Source organism: Salvelinus alpinus, chromosome 30, assembly GCF_045679555.1.
Source record: "Salvelinus alpinus chromosome 30, SLU_Salpinus.1, whole genome shotgun sequence".
NCBI classification, from domain to species: Eukaryota; Metazoa; Chordata; class Actinopteri; order Salmoniformes; family Salmonidae; genus Salvelinus; species Salvelinus alpinus.
Window position 1 is genome coordinate 17,993,889 of NC_092115.1, and position 23,703 is coordinate 18,017,591.

General features: G+C 42.2%; 1 protein-coding gene across 5 annotated transcripts; it reads right to left on the reverse strand.

The window, feature by feature from the left end:
* Positions 1–1,508: 1,508 nt before the first annotated feature.
* Positions 1,509–18,330, reverse strand: LOC139559488 (TLC domain-containing protein 4-B-like). Of its 5 annotated transcripts, none has more exons than XM_071375529.1 (7): positions 18,296–18,330; positions 6,854–7,020; positions 6,516–6,605; positions 6,353–6,411; positions 6,155–6,249; positions 4,209–4,282; positions 1,509–3,258 (listed from the first exon to the last, which is right to left on the reverse strand). In XM_071375529.1, exons 2-7 carry the CDS (start codon positions 7,006–7,008, stop codon positions 2,943–2,945), a joined length of 789 nt encoding a protein of 262 aa, XP_071231630.1. In that variant the 5' UTR covers positions 7,009–7,020; positions 18,296–18,330; the 3' UTR covers positions 1,509–2,942. The 5 variants fall into 5 exon arrangements, with proteins under 5 accessions (XP_071231630.1, XP_071231626.1, XP_071231628.1 ...); XM_071375525.1 differs by lacking the exon at positions 18,296–18,330 and adding an exon at positions 9,355–9,672 and having other exon boundaries at positions 6,854–6,964; XM_071375527.1 differs by lacking the exon at positions 18,296–18,330 and adding an exon at positions 9,355–9,670.
* Positions 18,331–23,703: the final 5,373 nt, after the last annotated feature.

The following is a 23,703-nucleotide window of genomic DNA, read 5'->3' on the forward strand; positions in this document are numbered from 1 at the left end:
TCTTACCCTGCCTTTCTAAGGTCTTCGAAAGCCAAGTTAACAAACAGATCACCGACCATTTCGAATCCCACGTACCTTCTCCGCTATGCAATCTGGTTTCCGGGCTGGTCATGGGTGCACCTCAGCCACGCTCAAGATCCTAAATGACATCATAACCGCCATCGACAAAAGACAATACTGTGCAGCCGTATTCATCGACCTGGCCAAGGCTTTCGACTGTCAACCACCTCATTCTTATTGGCAGACTCAACAGCCTTGGTTTCTCAAATGACTGCCTAGCCTGGTTCACCAACTACTTCTCAGACAGAGTTCAGTGTGTCAAATCGGAGGGCCTGTTGTCCGGACCTCTGGCAGTCTCTATGGGGTGCCACAGGGTTCAATTCTCGGGCCGACTCTTTTCTCTGTATAAATCAATGATGTCGCTCTTGCGGCTGGTGATTCTCTGATCCACCTCTACGCAGACGACACCATTCTGTATACCTCTGGCCCTTCTTTGGACACTGTGTTAACTAACCTCCAGACGAGCTTCAATGTCGTACAACTCTCCTTCCGTGGTCTCAAACTGCTCTTAAATGCAAGTAAAACTAAATGCATGCTCTTCAACCGATCGCTGCCCGCACCTGCCCGCCCGCCTAGCATCACTACTCTGGACGATTCTGACTTAGAATATATGGACATCTACAAATACCTTGGTGTCTGGTTAGACTGTAAACTCTCCTTCCAGACTCATATTAAGCATCTCCAATCCAAAATTAAATCAAGAACCGGCTTCCTATTTCGCAGCAAAGCATCCTTCACTCATGCTGCCAAACATCACCCCCAAAGCCAATTCCTCCTTTGGCCGTCTTTCCTTCCAGTTCTCTGCTGCCAATGACTGGAACGAATTGCAAAAATCACTGAAGCTGGAGACACATATCTCCCTCACTAACTTTAAGCATCAGCTATCAGAGCAGCTTACAGATCATTGCACCTGTACATAGCCCATCTGTAAATAACCCATCCAACTACCTCATCCCCATATTGTTATTTTTTTTTAATTATTTTCTCCTTTGCACCCCAGTTTCTCTACTTGCACATTCATCTTCTGCACATCTATCACTCGTGTTTATTTGCTAAATTGTAATTATTTCGCCACTACGGCCTATTTATTGCCTTACCTCCCTAATCTTACTTCATTTTCACACACTGTATATAGACTTTTCTGTTGTGTTATTGACTGTATGTTTGTTTATTCCATGTGTAATTCGGTGTTGTTGTTTGTGTCGCACTGCTTTACTTTATCTTGGCCAGGTCGCAGTTGTAAATGAGAACTTGTTCTCAACTGGCCTACCTGGTTAAATAAATGTGAAATAAAATAAAAAAAACAAGCATAATTGTAAGTTTTTACATCCATAGTTGTACATTTTTATCTATACTTTAAGAGCCAGAGGTGATAATGGTGGCCAAAGTAGCCAGAGGTATGGGACTTTTAGAAAACAATGTGATGACCAAATGATGCCAAACCAAGGTTTTAACATCAATAATTTTTTTATTAATATTCCTCAAAACTCATTGACCACTGTATCCTCCTTTTGAGGGGATGTGTGCAGTTCCGCATTGTCTCCACAAGAGAGCAGCAGCAGACAAGTGTTGTCGTCTGAAGACAATCAAAGCAAGTATGAAAATTAAGTTAATAAATCACTCACTTCAACTAACTCAAAGAGTACATTATTAAAATAGATATTTTTAAATGAAATATTATAACTAACATAGCTGTAAATGTCACAATAAATAGCTTGCATATTCTCACCCAGAGATCCAACAGGGAAACCTGAAAGGCAAAATGCGAGATTCTTGCATTTATGGCCATGTTCTGCTTACCCAGAGTCAGATGAACTTGTGGATACCATTTTTATGTCTCTGCACACAGTATGATGGAAATAGCGGTAGTTTAGCTAGCCAACGTTAACTAGCGATAGCACAAGGACTGGAAGTCTAAAGGTACAGTAGCATTGCTATTCTAACTTCATACTGCATGCAGACATACAAGTTCATCAGACTCTGGGTAACCAGAAAATGGGATTAAATGCCAGAATCTTGCAGTATCCTTTTAATTACATTTTTCACATTACATTATGAAGCTTGACTTCTGAAGTTTGATCTGTAATTTGTAAACCTTGTGGAGATGCTTGTGGGAAGTTATAGTGTGGGTGTGTCAGTTAGACATAAGTGCACTTTTATTGCAGTTATCATGAATCACACTCAGTAAGGTCACTTCTAGAGATAAAATTACAATACATTCTGGCATTTGTTTGCTGTGGTTTGTCTAAATCTACCCTGATACTTTATGTGCATGACTAATATTTCCTAGGCCTACTGCATGAGCAGGCTCCTGAGCATAGACTTCAGTAGTCTGACAATATACTTATTTTACATCCTAATGCTGGTGAAAACACAGATTTCAAGTAAGGATTTTATTTTCGTACAATATCTCATGATATTTGTACAAGAGCCATATGGCTTCATAAACATTACAAAACTATGTGAGTTCCTTTAACATTCTCTTCCATGTCAGTTCACGTAATTGTGACAATACACACAAGACACCTTTGGGTGGACATATACAATTTACAAACAAAGGGTCCAACAGACAAGAGGAGCTGTGCTTTAGAGTATTGTCTGTTTGTTTCCATCCACTTCCTCCATCTGTAAGGACCAAGAGGAGACGCAATCCAATGGCCTTTACCATGTCCCCTCCCATCATTTTGGAGGACTGTAGAGCTTGTTTGGCAGTGTTCTGGGCAAATTAGTATAGTGGTACACAATTTACCTAGGGCTGGTCATGGGATCCTAGGGAGTCTCAAGACATTTCCAGTCCATGAACCATTTGATCCAAAAATGTCCATGAACCATTTGAATCAGACATACAATAAAATAACTCCACCATAGCCTTTTGCAACCTCTCAGTGCACTTTCCCATTCTGTAGCTTTTCCACTTTTACCTTTCCGGGAGAGCGCAGGACGCTAATGCAGCCGCGGGCCATTTTATGCATCCACATGAAGTTCATAATGTCTAGACAGAAACTGGGGCCCATCCAGGCACAACGGCCACCAAAAGTCACCCGGTAGAAAGGTTCTGTCCCGTACACGGCGTACATCCGGCTGTAATACATCGGCATGACCGCTATCCTCACCAGGAAGAAGGATAGCGTCATGGCAATTCCGTTGACCATATTTGGTAATGATTTCTTTGGGTAACCAAGCACTTCAAAGAACCAGCTGAAAGATAGATACAGGTAGTATAGTTACAGAGTGAGATAGCAGTTGTTGGACTCAATTGTAATGGAGTCATGGATATCAACTGGCATTGTTCCAGAATAGGTGACACTTAAAATATATCTACAGTATACCCAGCACTTAAAGGTTTTAAGTACAATTCCTTAGGGAACTGCCCCTCCCTACCTTCAAGCCTATGCTCAAACCCTACACCCTAACCCGAGCACTCCGTTCTGCCACCTCTGGCCTCTTGGCTCTCCCAACCCTACGGGAGGACCGCTCCCGCTCAGCCCAGTCAAAGCTTTTCTCTTTCCTGGCACCCCAATGGTGGAACAAGCTTCCCCCCTGACGCTAGGACAGCAGAGTCCCTGCCCAACTTCTGAAAACGTCTGAAATCCTACCTGTTAAACTAACACTCACACTTGACTCTTTTTCTACTAATCCCTGACTTTGCTGATAGCTACTTTGAGGAAAAATACGCTTACTATGACTGAGATATGTGGTTGTCCCACCCAGCTATATTAAGATGAATGCACTAACTGTAATTCACTCTGGATAAGAGCGTCTGCTAAATGATTAAAATATAAATGTAAATGTTTAACATTGAATCTGTATTTTGTATTTGTTGGATTAAATCAGGATAATAGTATACAATTGGAAATGTATGTGACTGAAAATGTATTATTAAGTATGAAACACGTGTCTCTAATGATGTATGTCAGATACTGTACGAGCTTTCAGCTGGGTGTAACTGGTCTGACTCACTATAAGTAGTTAAACATTAACGGTCAATAGTGTTTCTGAAACGGTTGAATGCACTACTACCAATGACAAAAGCCACTTGGCAAATACTGTAAGGACAAATAAATGGGTATTTTATGAGGTTCCCTCTACTTCCCAGTAAACATTCTGTTTGTGTGTGCGTGAGTCTATTTGGCACAGAGGTTACCTACCGCTGGTTCACACAAGGAGTGGAAAGCTCTGCGACCAGACGGAAGTTAGCAAAATAAGGCAACATTCCTATGCTCTAAAAGAGAGAGACAGAACAAAGTGCAAAGAAAATAATGGCAAGAGAAGTACTTTAAATAATATGTGAATTCATGATACATCATGATCGTAAACCTACCGTACGATCCCAAAAAATTAAAACATCTAGGTGTACTTACTGGGGTTATGACACGGTTAATAAACTTGGGTCACATAGAAATGTTCAAAAATTGGTGGTGACAATCCAGCAGTGCATGCTCGTACCTCTATGTACTGGTAAATCCATACTGTTACTAGGCAACATGTGCTCTATGTACCACAACAGAATCCACTACAGACAAGATAGGAAGGGACCCCTTCTATAGCCATTTGACACGGACCTGTTCTTTGTTTAGGACATTTTTTGCATGTTCTGTATTGTTAGCAGGTTAGAGACACAAGACTGGGTTCATTGATCACACATGTAAGTGGAGGAAAGACATGGACATAAATACCTAAACAGAAGAAATGTGCAACTAGTGAAAATGGGCACCATTAAAAGCCCCCATCCCAACATTGAAGAAGATAAAAAAACATTCTAGAGAAAATAAAAAATATATGGACTAACTATGTGGATGCTGTTATTAAGTTAATATCTAAATATACATTTCAAAACATGTACTCTACAATCCATTCTAACATTACCCAAAAAAGGGACTGGAAATTATCCAGTACATTTTACTAAGAAAAGTCAGTGGTGATTTTAAAAAATGAAATGAGAGGAAGACCCTGTCTTTGTAGTGATGTATAGGGTCTAGGGTATAGGCTCAAAAGGTCAAAACAACCAAAAGGCAGCATGTACCAATCACCATCACAGATTGAGAGAAGTAAGAGAATACATTATGCACAGAAACTCTACAGTCTGGTTTCCTGGACACAGATTAATCCTAGTCTGGGACAAAAAAAATGATATTCAATGGATATTCTCCAGTGAGCATGTTTTCTATTCCGGGACTGGTCTGAATCTGTGGCTTTGAAACGGGCACAACAACTCATCATCGTATTCCATGCAAAACATGGTCCCCGTCCTCATCATTGTCATCGTTAGTTTTAGCAGCTACTGAACCTGATGGCCCAGAATAGATTCACAGGACAGGACCAAGAGTGAACATCTACATCACATGGTTGTCTTGCTTTTAGTGGTGCGTCAACTGCAAGCCATATATCAAAACTGTTTTACAACTGTAACTACTTTCGAACAATATATGCGCTTGCTTACACTGTACCTTCCCGAAGAGGGGAGGGTAACACTTTAGTGTACAGCAGGGGTCGGCAACAGCAGGGGTTGGAAACAGGCCTAAACCTGGGGGGGGGGTCATTTTTGCTCAAAAAGACTCAAATCACCAGGAATTCAGTTAAAAATGTGTTATTTTAGGAAATCTGTTCAAGTATTCCCACAAATAAAAAAGAGATGTGTAATCGTGTCTCAATGTAATTAAGGTATGAAATTATTGTTATTTTTAAATACAATCTCTTTTGGGGCTTAGTTGTGGTCAATTTGCAATGTACACATTTTTGTCGACCTTTCGCTCCGACAAAAATCGGCCTGCGGCTGAATCTACTTGCCTACCCCTGGTTTACAGTGTTCTATTACTGTGTAATAACTCTAAGTACAGCAAAACAACTGAGTAATAACACTTATAGCAGTGTATTTATAGGTCAATAACAACACTGTAAATCAAAGTGTTCCAAATATAGGTCTACACATATTAAGGATACTGAATGTAAAGTGGAACCAAACTATTTCATCCCTGACAAGCACTTTGTTATCCATTCTAACCAATCCCATCAAACTACATGGCTGTTCACCCTTAGCCCTTGTCCCTTCCCCATCTTGCCTGCACATTCTGCTCTGGGTCAGTAGAGAACTCACCAGTACATAGTAGTAAGCATACAGTGCTGCCAGGTGGTGGATTACAAAAAACTTGTCCCCTATCGCCCGCCAATAGTAACATATGAGCAGCATATCTGCAAGACAGACAAGGGAGATAGCTCACTGTATGGGTCAACATAATCCATGGAAATATGCAAAGTAATACAAGGGTTAGACATGTTTGAAGTGGAGACCCACCTGATAGGAGGTAGCCACAGGTTATGGCCACATTTATTTTCACCAGTGACGGATCTCCCCTATTGGTAAGAAAGCACAAAGCACATGTTTAAAATATAGATAAATGTTCCAAATATAAGATTATATCAAGAATTGCACACTTTGCAGTCAGGGAGATTCTTACCAGACTGGGTCTTCATTGACGGCATCATCAAATAGTAATATGTAGAGACAAAAAAGGCCCACTATCAAGGCGTGAAATGTAGACACAGTTCTAGAAAAATATCACAAAAAACAGACACACATACTCATAAAAGCATACTAACTTAAACTTGACATTTGGTGGCAGCTGTGGGGTTCCATGCCATGGAAAAATGCTAAACAAGGATATTTGAAAGGGTCTATGCTCAGAAATGTACTTTGACTGGGAAAATGATAATCCAATATGTGTTCTGATAGGAGCTTTGAATTACATGATTGAATAACACCAAAATATCACTTCTCAGTCTCCTGATGCTGTACCTGGAGTTCCACTCTATGGTGTGTTTAGGGCTGAGACGGCGGTACCCAGGGCAGAACCGAGCAGAGACACAGGGACTGACAAAATGGAACAGACACTGGAACGTCACAAAGCTGGTGGCAGCGATGGACAGGACCAGCGGAGAGAAGCTTGCCATTACCACTCGTTACTGAGAGAGAAAAACACACAGTTCATAGTAGAGAAGCAAATAGGAATGTGAGATAAACACCCGTACAGTAGAGTAAGTCAGACTTTTGCCTACATCATGCACTGAATCATGTCAATAGGAGTTTGACTGATATTCTGCTCCTGTACCTGTAGGCCTGTGAGCAGTGAGCAAAAAGGGAGAAATCCTGACTTGAAATCTACAATACCAGTGTATGATTGACACCGTTTTGGCTATAAAGTAGCTAACCTCTAGAGCACGCAGCAACAGACCGTAAACTGAACTTTGTATTTGACTTGATTTTTGGCATGCTTAGAACAGAGCTGCATGTTAAAGCATTTATGGTGTCTTTTTTACTGTACTGTACAGTACATATATGGTATCACCAACTGTAGATACTATATACCCAAATATGTCAACACCTGCTTAACTTATCTCAGGCCAGGACCCATGTATTTACCACCGGCTGCCTTGCAACAGTTGGGAATATTTGTTGATTTAGTTGCATTATCACGTTGAGGTCATGGGTCAGCCCATATACCAATCTACTAATGCCCCCCCCCCCCCCCCCCCCCCCCTTTACAAATAGACCAGTCACACTCATTTATGTGGTCACCAGATCCTACCTTTGTTGTAGTGGACCCCCTGCTGTACACTGCAGTTATTCTGCAATGACTGCGTCCAAAATACCACAGTTGACTGTAGTTACTGCACGTTTACTGCAGTTTCAAAACTGAAATATTTTTTGTAAGGGCCACACTGACATTCTGTTCACATGACATTACATTACTTAAAACCAGGCATTTTGTAACCTTGCAAGGCATTTTGGAGGGAAGCGAAACTGTATGGCAAAATGCATTCTTCACTGTTACTTGAATTGTTGCAGTATTTCTAGTTCTTCTTCATAGAACAACTCTCATACATTCTGCTCCCAAAAATAAACTGACCCCTGCCCTACTAAGAATAACATGTCCGTTTCGAAATACTGTGTAGTTTCTTCGAAATTGTGAAGCATTCCTCCTAGTGCCCTTGAGAAAACGGTTGAATGAAACGAAACGGTTGAATAAAACGAACCTCACCTTCAGCAAACAAGTGTGGACCAACCATTCATAGGCTACTTCTGGAAAGTATACTCAACTCTTAGGATCACGTTTGCGTCGCCACTAGCTACCACAGTCATAAAGTCATAAATCTGGCTAAACCTCGCCTATTTCTACAATGTCTCTTATTCAAATCTGATTTTAAACCTAACCCTAACCACACTGTTAACCGTATGCCTAACCTTAAATTACGACCAAAAAGCAAATGTTTGTTTTTATGAATTTTTACGATAGAAACCATTTTGACTTTGTGGCTGTGGTAACTAATGACAACCCTTGTCTGGCTCTGTGTCAAAATCGCTGACGGTTTGTAACTAAATACAGTGGCACAAGTTGATCCCTATACATGTCCCCACAGCCCAAACCTCAACCTGGTGGGGACCTCCATGCTTTCATCAAGTGTCTGGTCAGGTAGTTGTTGATCACAAGTGTGCCCCTGTCTGAAATAGCCAATAACTGTGAGAAACTATAGCATATTGTGGAATACCCTACATTGTTGCCAGACAGGAAATCGGAACAGCTGATCTGCTTTAAGTAGACGCAACTAACTAAAACATGAATAACTACTGTACAATAAAACAAATTGCAAATTGTACATTACTGACAGAAGCATACTGTACTTACACTCAAGTCACCGCACTAGTTTCTAAGAAATTATATATTCCACCGCGTACAGATACAAAATGTTGGAGTAATTGGCGACTCTGACGCCTGCTCAGTCGATATAGCACACCATTGCACAGGCAATGACGCCCTATACTAACCTTGACGTCATCGTGCGATACCGAAGCGCGATAACGACAAGTGCATTTCAAGGGGAGCAGCATATCCGGAGATATAAATATCCCCCCGTGATGTCGAAACCTAGCATGTGTACAAGAGGCGTTGGTCGTGTTAAGGACATATATTACAGGCTATGCTACACCTTGGCTGAGAAACTGAGTTGGAAAAACACGCGTAAAACTGGTTGGCCGACATATTTACCCAAAATGACTCCACATCGAAACGCAGATTGTCTACAAACCTATTCATTACAACGATTATGTTGCAAAACGTTTCTTAAACGCAAGCAAACGAAACGAAACGTGGAGGAACCTACCTGAATTTGGTAAAAAAGCGTAAAACTGGTTGCACGACATATTTAAGCAAAATTACTAAAATGACATCCGCATATCTACACGCAGGAGGAAATGTAAACAACACTGGTTTGCTTACAATAGTGAAGCTGTTAACTTACCTTGTTTTCACATAGCCAATGATAACGGAATGGATTTTAAATTGCCTAATCATAAAGCTGCCTTTCCATATTTTAAAAGAATATGGTTGCTAAAATACAAGCTATATTTGTAATGACTATTCATTTGTGGCTTTGTTTCCCCAAAATGTCTATTTTGAAATCAGCTATGCGGGATTAATTCGTCTGATGTTTGATAATTGTAACCTGATGTTTTTTATAGTCTCTTCTTGTCTTTTAACGTCATATCTCTCTCCTCCTTCCATTCCCCCCTCTCTCTCCATCTGTGTGTCCGGTGTGTGTACGTCCGGGCGTGTGTGTGTGTAGATGGTATGAAATGACGAAACAAGATTGCTGTAGTTGGGTCGCATTCAGCAGGACGCAACGTTTTGGAACGTTCAGATAGAAATAGGCTATGTAGAATAAACATGCCTCTCTGACATGTAGAATATTAATCACTTTGGCTCTTTTTGTGGAATTTCTATCTGCAATGTTTGGCAACTGAACAAGGGCCAGGATTTATTGTGCTTTCATGGCAACTCGGAAACTCGGGACCTCCAAGTTAAACATTTGCGTAGAGCTTCCTATTTGTTGACTCTGATACTTTCCAAGTGGGAAACTCTGGGCTCATCTTTGTGGCGCGTTCAGGTCATGTCGGAAACGCAGACCTTTCCGACTTGCTTACGCGTTGTAGAAAATTATACCTGAGTTCTCCACTTGGGAAGTGTCAGAATCAACCAATAGGAAGCTCTATGCCAATAACGTTCATTTAAACTCAGAGGTCCCGAGTTTACGGCATCTACAACTGAATTACCTCCAAAATAAATCAAAATGTGTCAGTCCTTGCTTTTGAGTTGCAGTTCCGAGTTGTCTTGAACGTGGCAATAGAGCAGGGAGGAGTGTCGTACTACTACTGTATGGCGGTGTTCGAGAGCATCAAACCCGTAATGTATCGTGGGTGATCTACACATAATAATGAGTAGTTATATGTGATGCAAGGTTGTTTGAAGATCAGTCAGTCAGCAGTCGCCTGCACTGTCGCCTGCTATGTCGAACAAGCCTACTGTCATTCACCCATAGCATGTCATTGAACCAGCCATATAAGGAGACAGTGCTGTGTGAACTCTAGAACTCTCCTGTACAGCTGTTTATAATCACCACTAGATGGTAGGATTCTCTTTCTGTGTCACATCATGTATGATTAATAGGCTACTTTCTGCATTATTTCCTTGATCAATGAGGTAATCTCGGTTAACACAGAAGTAAAGTATTGTGTAACTGGTCAGATGCTCTATTAAATTCTGGGCCCATATTGCTGCGTTTAGACAGGCAGCCGAAACCAGATCTTTTTTCACTACTTGTTCTTTTGACCGATCAGATCAGCTCTGAAAAAGAGCTGATGTAAAACGATCTGATGTGATTGGTCAAAAGACCACTTACTGGGAAAAAAATATCAGAATTGGGCTGCCTGTTCAAACGCAGCCTTTCTGTTAAGAGAAGTGATCGGAACCGATATTATAATGATGGTTTTCGCCACAGATGGTTTGTTTACGTTTCTACCGTTGTGGCTAAATGGAATAGGCATACAGCGCCATCTAGTAGTCGCGTCGGGGACACCAGTTGTTGACAACTGTAGCATTCTAGCTAGGCGTAACCCTAACCCTCTTCATTTTATTTAACCAGGTAGGCCATTTGAGAACAAGTTCTCCTTTACAACTGCGACCTGGCCAAGATAAAGCAAAGCAGAGCGACAAAAACAAAACACAGAGTTACACAAACAAACGTATAGTCAATAACACAATAGAAAAAAATCTATGTACAGTGTGTGCAAATGTAGAAGAGTATGGAGGTAAGGCAATAAATAGGCCACAGAGGTGAAATAATTACAATTTAGCATTAACACTGGAGTGATAGATGTGCAGATGATGATGTGCAAGTAGAGATACTGAGCTGCAAAAGAGCAAGAAGATAAATAACAATATGGGGAAGAGGGAGTTGGGTGTGCTATTTACAGATTGACTGTATACAGGTACAGTGATCGGTAAGCTGCTCTGGCAGCTGATGCTTAAAGTTAGAGAGGGAGATATAAGTCTCCAGCTTCAGTGATTTTTGCAATTCATTCCAGTCATTGGCAGCAGAGAACTGAAACGAAAGGCAGTCAAAGGAAGTGTTGGCTTTGGGGATGACCAGTGAAATATACCTGCTGGAGCGCGTGCTATGGGTGGGTGCTGCTATGGTGACCAGTGAGCTGAGATAAGACGGGGCTTTACGGGGCTTTACCTAGCAAAGACTTATAGATGACCTGGAGCCAGTGGGTTTGGCGACGAATATGAAGCGAGGGCCAGCCAACAAGAGCATACAGGTCGCAGTGGTGGGTGTTATATGGGGCTTTGGTGACAAAACAGATGGCACTGTGATAGACTACATCCAGTTTGCTGAGTAGAGTGTCGGAGGCTATTTTGTAAATGACATCGCCGAAGTCAAGGATCGGTAGGTTAGTCAGTTTTACTAGGGTAAGTTTGGCGGCGTGAGTGAAGGAGGCTTTGTTATGAAATAGAAAGCCGATTCTAGATTTGATTTTGGATTGGAGATGTTTGATATGAGTCTGGAAGGAGAGTTTACAGTCTAGCCAGACACCTAGGTATTTGTAGTTGTCCACATATTCTAGGTCAGAACCGTCCAGAGTAGTGATGCTAGTCGGGCGGAAGGCTGCGAGCAGCGAACGGTTGAAAAGCATGCATTTGGTTTTACTAGCGTTTAAGAGCAGTTGGAGGCCACGGAAGCTCGTTTGGCGGTTAGTTCCAAAGAAGGGCCAAATGTATACAGAATGTCGAATGGTGCCAGATAGGATGGTGCGTTAACCTGATTCAAATAATCAAAGCTTGAGGATGAGTTGATAATTTGAATCATCTGTTTAGTGCTAGGGCAAAAAAACTAAACATGCACCCCTTGGGGTCCCCAGGACCGAGTTTGGGAAACGCTGAGCTAGTGTGTATTAACTAGAGTGTCTGCTAGCTAGATAATGTGTACTAGCTAGCTAACATGTACTAGCAAGCTATTTAGCTAGTGTGTACTAGCAACCGTGGTTAACATAATGCCCTGGACCAGAGCTAGTGTGCCGACTGGTATGGGTGTAACACACTGACTCCCTGGAACAAAGCTACTGACTCATGCGATACACGAGACCAACAAATGTCGACTTTGAGTGCACATACCATTTGAGATGCAAAAATACCATCTGAAACGCAGCGCATGCTCTTTGAGGCTCGCAGACCACATAGCATCAGCACGCATTATCTGCAGCTAGATGCTTCTCGACATTTTTGAAAAGTGTGGGTCAAATGGCCACAGGTAGAACCCGCAACTGTGGCAGGTAGATTAGCGGTTGAGTGCTGGGCCTGTAACAGAAAGGTCACTGGCAGAGCCGGCCCTAACCTCAGTGGGGCCCTAGGCAAAATTCTGCTAAGGGGCCCTCCTACCTGACCCGTGAGCCATGTAAACCATTTACCATTGCCACACAGTCACACCTGACACCCCAGTGCTCCCACTACAATCCTCCCTCCTTTAAAACAGTTTGCTCCATCCTGTCGGTCTAAGAATAAGTAGACCTATACAGAACAGAATGAGGTTTAAACAAACAATATTTATTGAATATAATATTTTCTATAGGATCTTAAGATAAGTGAATATTAACATTAACAAGAAATTGTAGAATATAAAATGTAAAAAATAATCAAATATAACACTGAGCTTTGGCTCTGCTGCCTGGTAATTAGTCCAGTCCTCACAATATTATACAATTAGCTTTGTCTATACAATGTAAACATAAGCCTATAGGCTATGGCTGCAGCTATACGTCTCAAAATAGTCAAATAAAACCTATACAGCTGTGTGATTAGCTTTGGCTATACAATGTAAACCAAAGCCTATAGTCTATGGCTGCAGCTACATGTATATGTCTCAAAATAGTCAAATAAAGCCTTTACAGCTGTGTGATTAGCTTTGGCTATACAATGTAAACCAAAGCCTATAGTCGATGGCTGCAGCTACATGTATATGTCTCAAAATAGTCAAATAAAGCCTTTACAGCTGTGTAATTAACTTTGGTTCCCTCTACAGCCTGGGCATTTTCAGCATCAGCATGGACACCAGTCTATCTGTACTGTCTGGAAGAAATTGAGAAAGTATGTCACATAGTTAGTTAAGCAGTCATTTACACAAATGTACTTCTGCCATACAATTTTTACCGTTACTAAGTGTGTAAACATTTTAATGTTTGAATTAAAATCTTACCATCAAAATATTCCTCTTCTGCACTTTCTTGAGGCAAAATCATCAATGATGTCATCATAGCACATGTGTTTCCCCAAGTCATGATTTATGCTCATGATGGCCAGACCACTCAAACGTTCCTGTGACATGAAACAACTCAGGTAGCTTTTGATGAGCTTTCATTTTGAAAAACTCCTCTCTGCCGATGCTACTGTTACTGGTAGGGTGACTGCAATTCTTAGGGCTATCCAAAGGTTAGGATAGAGTTCCTCCAGGTTTTTCTCACAGAGAAAAGGAAGCAGCTCTAAGGCAGTCATCTTATCTGATGGCAGATCAGGTCAATTCTGAATCTCATGTGTCAGATCCATTCCACTGTTGTCACAGTCATCTCTGAAGGTTAAGAGTGTTTTCAACTTCCATGCAGTGAGCTTTTAAAGAGTCACTGGACATCGGAGAGGCAGTGCTAAAGTTCAGCAGCACTCCATATTTGGTTTTCACCTGGTTCACCTGAAAAGAAGGTGAAGAGCTTTTGCACATGCCTAAGAAATCCAACTGCATCTTTTGAAGATTTGGCAGAATCTGCAACGACAAGATTTAGAGTATGTGCTCCACATGGGACGAACACGGCTCTGGGATTTTTTTTGAGCAGTCTGGCTTTACTCCTTGGTGCTTTCCCTTCATGTTGGCCCCATTATCATAAACTTGCCCTCTGCAATCTTCAAATGGAATCTTCAGCTCGTTCAGCTTATCTAAGATGACAGTGGACAGATTCAAGCCTGTTGTAACCTCAACATTCACAAAGCAGAGGAAGGGCTTCTTGATCTCTGGCTTTCCCTTTCAAGCAACGCTTCTCAGAATAATGGACATTTTCTCCTGGTGACTCATGTCAGGTGTACAGTCCAAGATAATTGAGAAGTACTTTGAGTCTCTTCCTTGAGTCACTATTGCTCACAATCTGTATCAGCTCATTCTGTGCGCGCTTACCAAGGCAATGAGCATGTGTCTCTCCATCTTTAATTTTGCTGAGATGATTTTCTGTAACGGGATCAAAATTTGCCAGTAATTCAACCTCTTTTAGGAAGTTTCCATTATCTGGTTGGAAGAGTTTATCTGATGAACCCCTTAATGCTAGGTTTCTGTCAGCCAGAGACTGGGTGATACTTATTAAACGTGTAAGGACATCCCACCATCTCTTTCTTTCAGCCTCCAAAATTGTCATTTGTATCTGGTAAAGAGTATGTCCCCGACTTAGGCGCAGATCAAGTTCTCTCCACTTAATCATATTGTTTGTGTGTTCAGGACTACCCTCATGGTGTTTCAGAATGGTTTTGATATTTGACCAGTCATTCACGCCTTCCTTTATTATTTTGTAGTCTTTTGTAGAAAAGAGCTTACAGCAAAAACAATACACAGCGTTGTTTTAGATTGAATATGAAAGCCAGCTCCTGGTAATCTTTTCCCTGTTAGACAGCTGTCTCTGTAATAAGCCTGAATGGAAACCTTTTCTAGAATTGTCTTTAGGGTAAGAAAAACCCAGTCCTGGTTTGAATGTACCTCTACGCACTAACTCAGTCCTCATAAAGTCTGTTAAGACTGGGGGCCAATCTGGATCATTTAGTGGAGCAGCAACTGTTCTATTAGGGTCTGAGCTGCTTGTATCTGATGCTGGCTGAACACCTCTGGTTGTGCTAGTACTGGCTGAGGCTGCCTGTACTTCACCTGGGTCTGTGTTAGTACTGGCTGAGGCTGCCTGTACTTCACCTGGGTCTGTGTTAGTACTGGCTGAGGCTGCCTGTACTTCACCCGGGTCTGTGTTAGTACTGGCTGAGGCTGCCTGTACTTCACCCGGGTCTGTGTTAGTACTGGCTGAGGCTGCCTGTACTTCACCCGGGTCTGTGTTAGTACTGGCTGAGGCTGCCTGTACTTCACCCGGGTCTGTGTTAGTACTGGCTGAGGCTGCCTGTACTTCACCTGGGTCTGTGTTAGTACTGGCTGAGGCTGCCTGTACTTCACCCGGGTCTGTGTTAGTACTGGCTGAGGCTGCCTGTACTTCACCCGGGTCTGTGTTAGTACTGGCTGAGGCTGCCTGTACTTCACCCGGGTCTGTGTTAGTACTGGCTGAGGCTGCCTGTACTTCACCCGGGTCTGTGTTAGTACTGGCTGAAGACGCCTGTACCGGGTCTGTGTTAGTACTTGCTGAAGACGTCTGTACCGGGTCTGTGTTAGTACTTGCTGAAGACGGCTGTACCGGGTCTGTGTTAGTACTTGCTGAAGACGGCTGTACCGGGTCTGTGTTAGTACTGGCTGAAGACGGCTGTACCGGGTCTGTGTTAGTACTGGCTGAAGACGGCTGTACCGGGTCTGTGTTAGTACTGGCTGAAGACGGCTGTACAGGGTCTGTGTTAGTACTGGCTGAAGCCGGCTGTACTGGGTCTGTGTTAGTACTGGCTGAAGCCGGCTGTACTGGGTCTGTGTTAGTACTGGCTGAAGCCGGCTGTACTGGGTCTGTGTTAGTACTTGCTGAAGCCGGCTGTACTGGGTCTGTGTTAGTACTTGCTGAAGCCGGCTGTACTGGGTCTGTGTTAGTACTTGCTGAAGACGGCTGTACTGGGTCTGTGTTAGTACTGGCTGAAGCCGGCTGTACTGGGTCTGTGTTAGTACTGGCTGAAGCCGGCTGTACTGGGTCTGTGTTAGTACTGGCTGAAGCCGGCTGTACTGGGTCTGTGTTAGTACTGGCTGAAGCCGGCTGTACTGGGTCTGTGTTAGTACTTGCTGAAGCCGGCTGTACTGGGTCTGTGTTAGTACTGGCTGAAGCCGGCTGTACTGGGTCTGTGTTAGTACTGGCTGAAGCCGGCTGTACTGGGTCTGTGTTAGTACTGGCTGAAGCCGGCTGTACTGGGTCTGTGTTAGTACTGGCTGAAGCCGGCTGTACTGGGTCTGTGTTAGTACTTGCTGAAGCCGGCTGTACTGGGTCTGTGTTAGTACTGGCTGAAGCCGGCTGTACTGGGTCTGTGTTAGTACTGGCTGAAGCCGGCTGTACTGGGTCTGTGTTAGTACTTGCTGAAGCCGGCTGTACTGGGTCTGTGTTAGTACTTGCTGAAGCCGGCTGTACTGGGTCTGTGTTAGTACTGGCTGAAGACGGCTGTACTGGGTCTGTGTTAGTACTGGCTGAAGCCGGCTGTACTGGGTCTGTGTTAGTACTGGCTGAAGCCGGCTGTACTGGGTCTGTGTTAGTACTGGCTGAAGCCGGCTGTACTGGGTCTGTGTTAGTACTGGCTGAAGCCGGCTGTACTGGGTCTGTGTTAGTACTTGCTGAGGTTGGATGTGGATCAACTGAGTCTGTGCTTGTGTAACGGATGTGAAATGGCTAGCTAGTTAGCGGGTACGCGCTAGTAGCGTTTCAATCAGTTACGTCACTTGCTCTGAGACTTAAGTAGGGTTTCCCCTTGCTCTGCAAGGGCCGCGGCTTTTGTGGAGCGATGGGTAACGACGCTTCGTGGGTGACTGTTGTCGATGTGTGCAGAGGGTCCCTGGTTCGCGCCCGTGTCGGGGCGAGGGGACGACGTAAAGTTATACTGTTACATTGATGCTGTTGACCCGGATCACTGGTTGCTGCGGAAAAGGATGAGGTTGAAAGGGGGGTGAGTGTAACGGATGTGAAATGGCTAGCTAGTTAGCGGGTACGCGCTAGTAGCGTTTCAATCAGTTACGTCACTTGCTCTGAGACTTAAGTAGGGTTTCCCCTTGCTCTGCAAGGGCCGCGGCTTTTGTGGAGCGATGGGTAACGACGCTTCGTGGGTGTCAGTTGTTGATGTGTGCAGAGGGTCCCTGGTTCGCGCCCGTGTCGGGGCGAGGGGACGGTCTAAAGTTATACTGTTACACTTGTCCTGGCTGATGAACCAGCATCTCCTCTACTGACAAACTTAAGCATAGCACCTGTAAATTATAGATAACAATACTATTATACATTTTATCAGCTGCATCAGACCCATTCAAACTGTCTCCCCCAGATTTCCTTTTATACATTTTCAAATATAAAATACTATTTATACTACGGCTTGGCTGAATACTTGATGGTTATTTTTTTACTGATAGATGTGCATCCATATTGCCCAGTATGCCCAGCTAATCAACATTTTAAATTCAATATATAAATCAATAGTCAATGTCAATCCATTGCTTTTCGTCTTACATTAGTCCAGAGTTGTAACTAAACATTGACTGAGAAACTAGATAATCATTGTCTTGTTTTAAAATAATGTGCGCCTATGAGGAGTGCAATCACGCCCATATATTGTCTGGACTGGTCCCCACAGAGGTTGCTGCTGGAAAGCGCGAGTTTCATTTCGTGCACGCGCATATAAATGCATGTTCACGCACAACGCGGTTATCTTTTCCGAGCTGCAGTTTAGAAACACCGTTGCCGGTTGGCGTTTATCGAACGTAATAATTAGTTGTATTTCACTCTCACTTTTGTCAGACACAAAGTCACAGAACACAGCCCTGGAAGTGGCTGGCAAGCAAGCAAGACACAGACAGGCAAAGAGATGCACTGCCAAGCTAGGTTAACAAGACAGACAGACTAGAGAGATGCACTGCAAGTTAGCAGATCAATTTAACGTTACTGTTATTTGCTGACATCAAACTTTGAGAGGAGAGAACACAAGTTTACCGGATTTCTGTTCCCGCAATTCACTCTCATTGGGTTTTTTCTCTCTCTTTTCGTGACCAGAAGGATAGTTCCGCTTCATCCTCTCATCGAAGTTATAAACATTGACACGAGGGGGAGGCGGGGCCCTTGCGTAATTTGCGGAGCCCTACGCAACTATTGTAGTGAGCATATAGGACCGCTCGACTCCGGTCACTGGTTTGAGTCGCTAATCCAACTAGGTGAAACATCTGTCGATGTGCCCTTGATCAAGGCACAACGTAACTGCTCTGGATAAGAGCATCTGCTGAATGACTAAAATGTACCTGCTGAATGACTAAAATGTACCTGCTAAATGACTAAAATATACTCTGATGCTCAATGTGTCAAAATGGCTTTTGAATACATCTAGTCCTGAATCTGGGAGGATCTCGTTTGGTTTCTACTAAATCATAAATGACAGTAGGCCCAATGGCCACAGTTGGGGAGAATTCCGAGTTGGGATGGGGACCTAACTGCATAGGAGAGGGAAACATGGAATTCCCAGATATGTGATGACCATACAAGGGCATTTGAAATAAATCATGAGATATGTACTTAAAGTACCTGTAACGGCTTTCTTCTGTGGACGAAGGATCGGACCAAAGCGCAGCGTGGTTAGCGTTCATCATGTTTAATTAAAGCCACTAAACGTGAACATTACAAAATACAAAAACAACAAAAATTTGAAAAAACGAAACAGTTCTGTCTGGTGCAGACACACGAAGACATGAAGACAACCACCCACAAAAACCCAACACAAAACAGGCTACCTAAATATGGTTCCCAATCAGAGACAATGACTAACACCTGCCTCTGATTGAGAACCATATCAGGCCAAACATAGAAACAGAAACCTAGACACACAACATAGAATGCCCACTCAGCTCACGTCCTGACCAACACTAAAACAAAGAAAACACAAAATAACTATGGTCAGAACGTGACAGTACCTGTACTTTAATCCTAAGAAGCCCAGACATTGTCAGTACTATCTTTGCCAGTGGGAGCTATTCTCATCATGGGAAAGATGGGAAATTGTGTTTTATTATATTGGGTAGTATTTGACGGACTATGGCTAGTTGCCAGTACTCTGCTCTCCTCATTTTGGATTTGAGTTTGAGCACTATAGGCACACACACACACACACACACATGCAAAACATATATCTTTCTCCCCATTTTTAACACTCAGCAATAAAGATCCATGCCATGTATTTGCCGGCAGGACCTGATGTAGAGAGAGACAAAAATGACTGATGGACTTCACAGTAAATGTCTTGGCATTACAATATAGGTTTCTGCCCTGCTGAAATAAGCCCACTGACAGTTTTCATGAGAAATGTCTTCGACAGATGTTTGCAGTGGCGATTTTAGCATGTAAATCTTGGTGGGGCAACATTTTTTTTTACATGCATGCCAGCAAAGCCACAACACAACACTAAACAATACATGAATTGCACTATAACGGTGACAAACGGTGCCCACAAACTGTTAGGGCCTACATAAAGCTGTCCCAAAAGAGTCCCAACAGCAGTCCCAAAACATTACCACTGCTACACCTGGCTATCAGCGGAGCCTTGTCTGGCAGCGAAACAGTTCATTCAGCCTCATTTACTGCCTTAAAAGAAAACAAAGCTGATATGGCTCACTTGCTTAAACAAATGTGGTTTCTACTGACAATTGAGATGTGCAAACTATGGCATAAGGGGATGATGAGTGGATAAAAGGCAATCCGTAATTTCGATTAAGACATTAATGAGCGAGCTAGAACGGATGTAGTCAATATAACTATTTGTTCAGCACTTTTGAAATGTACAGCGACAGGATTCAGAACATGGGCCATTCTTACAATATTCTCCCTGTACACCAAGTCAGAACCGTAGGATACATAAAGGGGGCATATAAGCAGACAATGAAAGCTCTTACAATATTCGATGATGACATTTCTCTAAAACAGGCTATAGGCCACATGTGCACCACCAAATCAGAACAGTAGGTGAAATTAAGAGTGGAAAAGGGACCAAATTATTAGGGTGAGGCACATAGGCTATTAACAGCTTACTACACAACATACACTTAGTATTACTTTCTTAGCTACAGTATACATATCTCCCTAGCATATTAAATCTTTTATGCAGCAGCATACAATACATTTTTGGACTTTGTTATGCTGTGTTCACTTGAACAGGAAGGTGGCGCGACGGTCCTTCGTGGGCAAATTTTGTCATCAAAGTCTGGCATTGTCTGATTTATGGTGCTTTCAAGATCGAATCATGATGATGTCAGTGATCTTCAGGTCGGAGCTCTAGAACATGGCCCGAGTTCCCGGCATGCAATTTCGAGTTGGATGATGGTTCAAAAGTATTTTCCCAGTCTGAGCTAATTTTTTTCCGAGTTCCCAGTTGTCTTGAACCCACTGAAGTCAGATTTGCCAGTTTCCAGTTTCCAGTTGTTTTGAGCGCAGCAGAAGTCAAGCTAGATTGACAGCTTGGCCAATGTTGAAAATGTATCCTTTTAAGATTGGAAAAGAGACCCCTTAAACCCAAACTAGGGACCACACACCCACTCCACTGAATAGGAGGCTTGTGATTGCTTGGCAATGCTTGCAGTTAGCCACTGATTCCTTCCAAACCACTCATTGTTGAATTTGCAATTTCCAACTTGTGTAATGTTTATGTCCAATGGCTGATGAGCACTGAAAAGTTTTAACTATAATTTCTCTTCATATGACAAGGATTAAAAAATAATTTTCCAGGAGATTGTCGACTTGATTCATGATGATGACTGCTAGATTGCTAGCTAAGATTTTGAAAGTATGATGTTGATCAGTCCAATCAGAGCTACTGTAGATATAACGTGATTTGACGTCATTTTATCTGTGGCCAATGACCCTGAGCCTTCTTGGATGGGCACTTTTAATGTAACTCTGTGGCAGCACCCAAGTGGCTTGAATTTTTTTGCTCTACCCTTAGATTTTGCGGTGACGCAGTGTCCCCATGAGTGACAGAACGCTGAGCCAATCACGGCACAACTAGAGAACAATACCAACCCCTATGGTCCATATTTTCCACTGGCTGCCCCACCACAACAGAAAGCACTGAGCTAGGCTGAAACACCTGCATTTTGAAGCTGCCTTACTCAAGAAAGCAAAAAAGAGACCCGGTTTCTTTGCGGCTTTATTAACTGAAAGATTATTTGTATTTTTTTTACATTGTTTGCAAACTGATATGTGACATGTATTAATGAAGGAAAAAGGAAACCGCACACTGCTCTTGATAGTATCACCGATATTTAATAAGCTTACGTATCGGCCTCACGCCCTTCGTCAGAGCTTTTTTGATTTTTTAAAATTTGCACCCTTATGTAGACCTGGACCCACCCACATCCGTTCTACACATCGAAGGGGGTTGGAGGCAAAGGAAAAACAAATAAGTGCTACCAAATATAACAATATGCATTTCATAAATATTACAAAAGTGTATAAATAAGGCGTATTGAACATGTCTGTAAAACCTCAATGAGGACATAGCAATTTTTCATTAGTCATTGGGTACATCGTACAAAAAACGTCAGAGTAATCTACAATAGACACATATTTCATGTTCAAATTCACAACATAACGTACATAGGCATTTCATCATTAAGTCCTTTAGGAAATAATGTCTGGAGGGTGAAAATCCCAAAACATTCTCTTTTACTCAGAGTATTACGTAAGCTTATTAAATATCGGTGATACTATCAAGAGCAGTGTGCGGTTTCCTTTTTCCTTCATCTTGTTCAATTGTTGCCATGCACCTGCAAATAAGATTGCTCAGATGTGCGAGTGCCTTTTGAATTTTGTTACATGTATTAATGTCAAAATAACATGCAAAACAGGCAACCCCCAAAATTGTTGTATTTTAAAAAATCATCATAATAAAAAGGTGGGGCAGCCCTAAATGACAGGTCACCACTGGATGTTTGTCATTTGGGAAAACACTTTCATTTTTCGTTAAACTGAAAGTCTTAACTGTCTCACTTCCTTCCTAAGGAAAAACACGACGGTTAACAGTCATTGTGTGACGCCCTGACCATAGTTTGCTTTGTATGTTTCTATGTTTTGTTTGGTCAGGGTGTGATCTGAGTGGGCATTCTATGTTTTATGTCTAGTTTGTCTATTTCTATGTGTTTAGCCTGATATGGTTCTCAATCAGAGGCAGGTGTTTGTCGTTGTCTCTGGTTGGGAACCATATTTAGGTAGCCTGTTTTGTATTGTGGGTTGTGGGTGATTGTTCCTGTTACTGTGTTCCTGTGTTTGTGTTGTCACTTTACGGGACTGTTTCGTCTTCGTTAGTTTATTCGTTATTTTGTTTGTTTCAAATGGATACTCACCACGCTGCATCTTGGTCCGACATTTCTTACTCCTCGTCAGAGGAGGACGAAGAATTCCGTTACACATTGCTTCAGCATTTAGTAGTACACTACCTGCAGTAAGTGTGCCGTTGGCAGTAGTTGTTGGTGAACAAAAAATTATGCACAGTAATAATTATGCAACAGGTTAAACAGGAACAAGAGCTGAGTAAGATCAGTGGAGTCTTTACAGTTGTACTGCTTGTGCAAACACGCAGGATAAATGACTGAGAAAAGCCAATTGAATTTCCATTCACAGTTTGTTTTTCTCTTTTGTGGAAACTCTAACCTACCTAGGTGAATACCAATTCTCTCCCTTACTTTTTTTCTCTTCATCACCTACTTTACAACCAAAACAATGGAATCATACGCATGATTATGTTTCATGTTTCAGCATGTTTCATATACAGAATGAAAATGTTTGACATACAGTACACTCTTAGAAAAAAAAGGTTCTGGATAGAACCAAAAAGGGTTCTATGCTTGCTTCATACAGTATATGTCAGCGCTTAATGTTCTATATAGTACTTAAATTGACTCCATATAGAACTTTATATGGAACCCAAGGGTTCTATATGGAATCAATTTTGGTTCAGTGAAGAAAGGGTTTTATATATAACCTTTAGGGGTGCCATATATGAAGCAAGCAATATAACCTTTTTCGGTGTGTACCCAACACTCAATACAACATTAATAATAACAAACACTTTAATCTTTCTATGAGGCAAATGTACAGTATTAGTATGTGACTGTCATCCTGAAAAAAATTGTGTTGTATATTTCCTCAACCTTTCAAATTACTTTTCTTCAGAAATTTAACCCAGAACTATTTTGTGAGTATAAACAGACTAGTAGACTAGGCCTAGACTACCCTAGGTTATTCAGAGGAAAGACCTAGCTAGCTCTCATAGTGGGAATAGCATGGGGAGTTCTTCAGGGGCTAGCTCTGTTTGTGTTTATTTCAGGATGAGCAGTTCTAGCAGCAAGTTTCTATTGTGGACA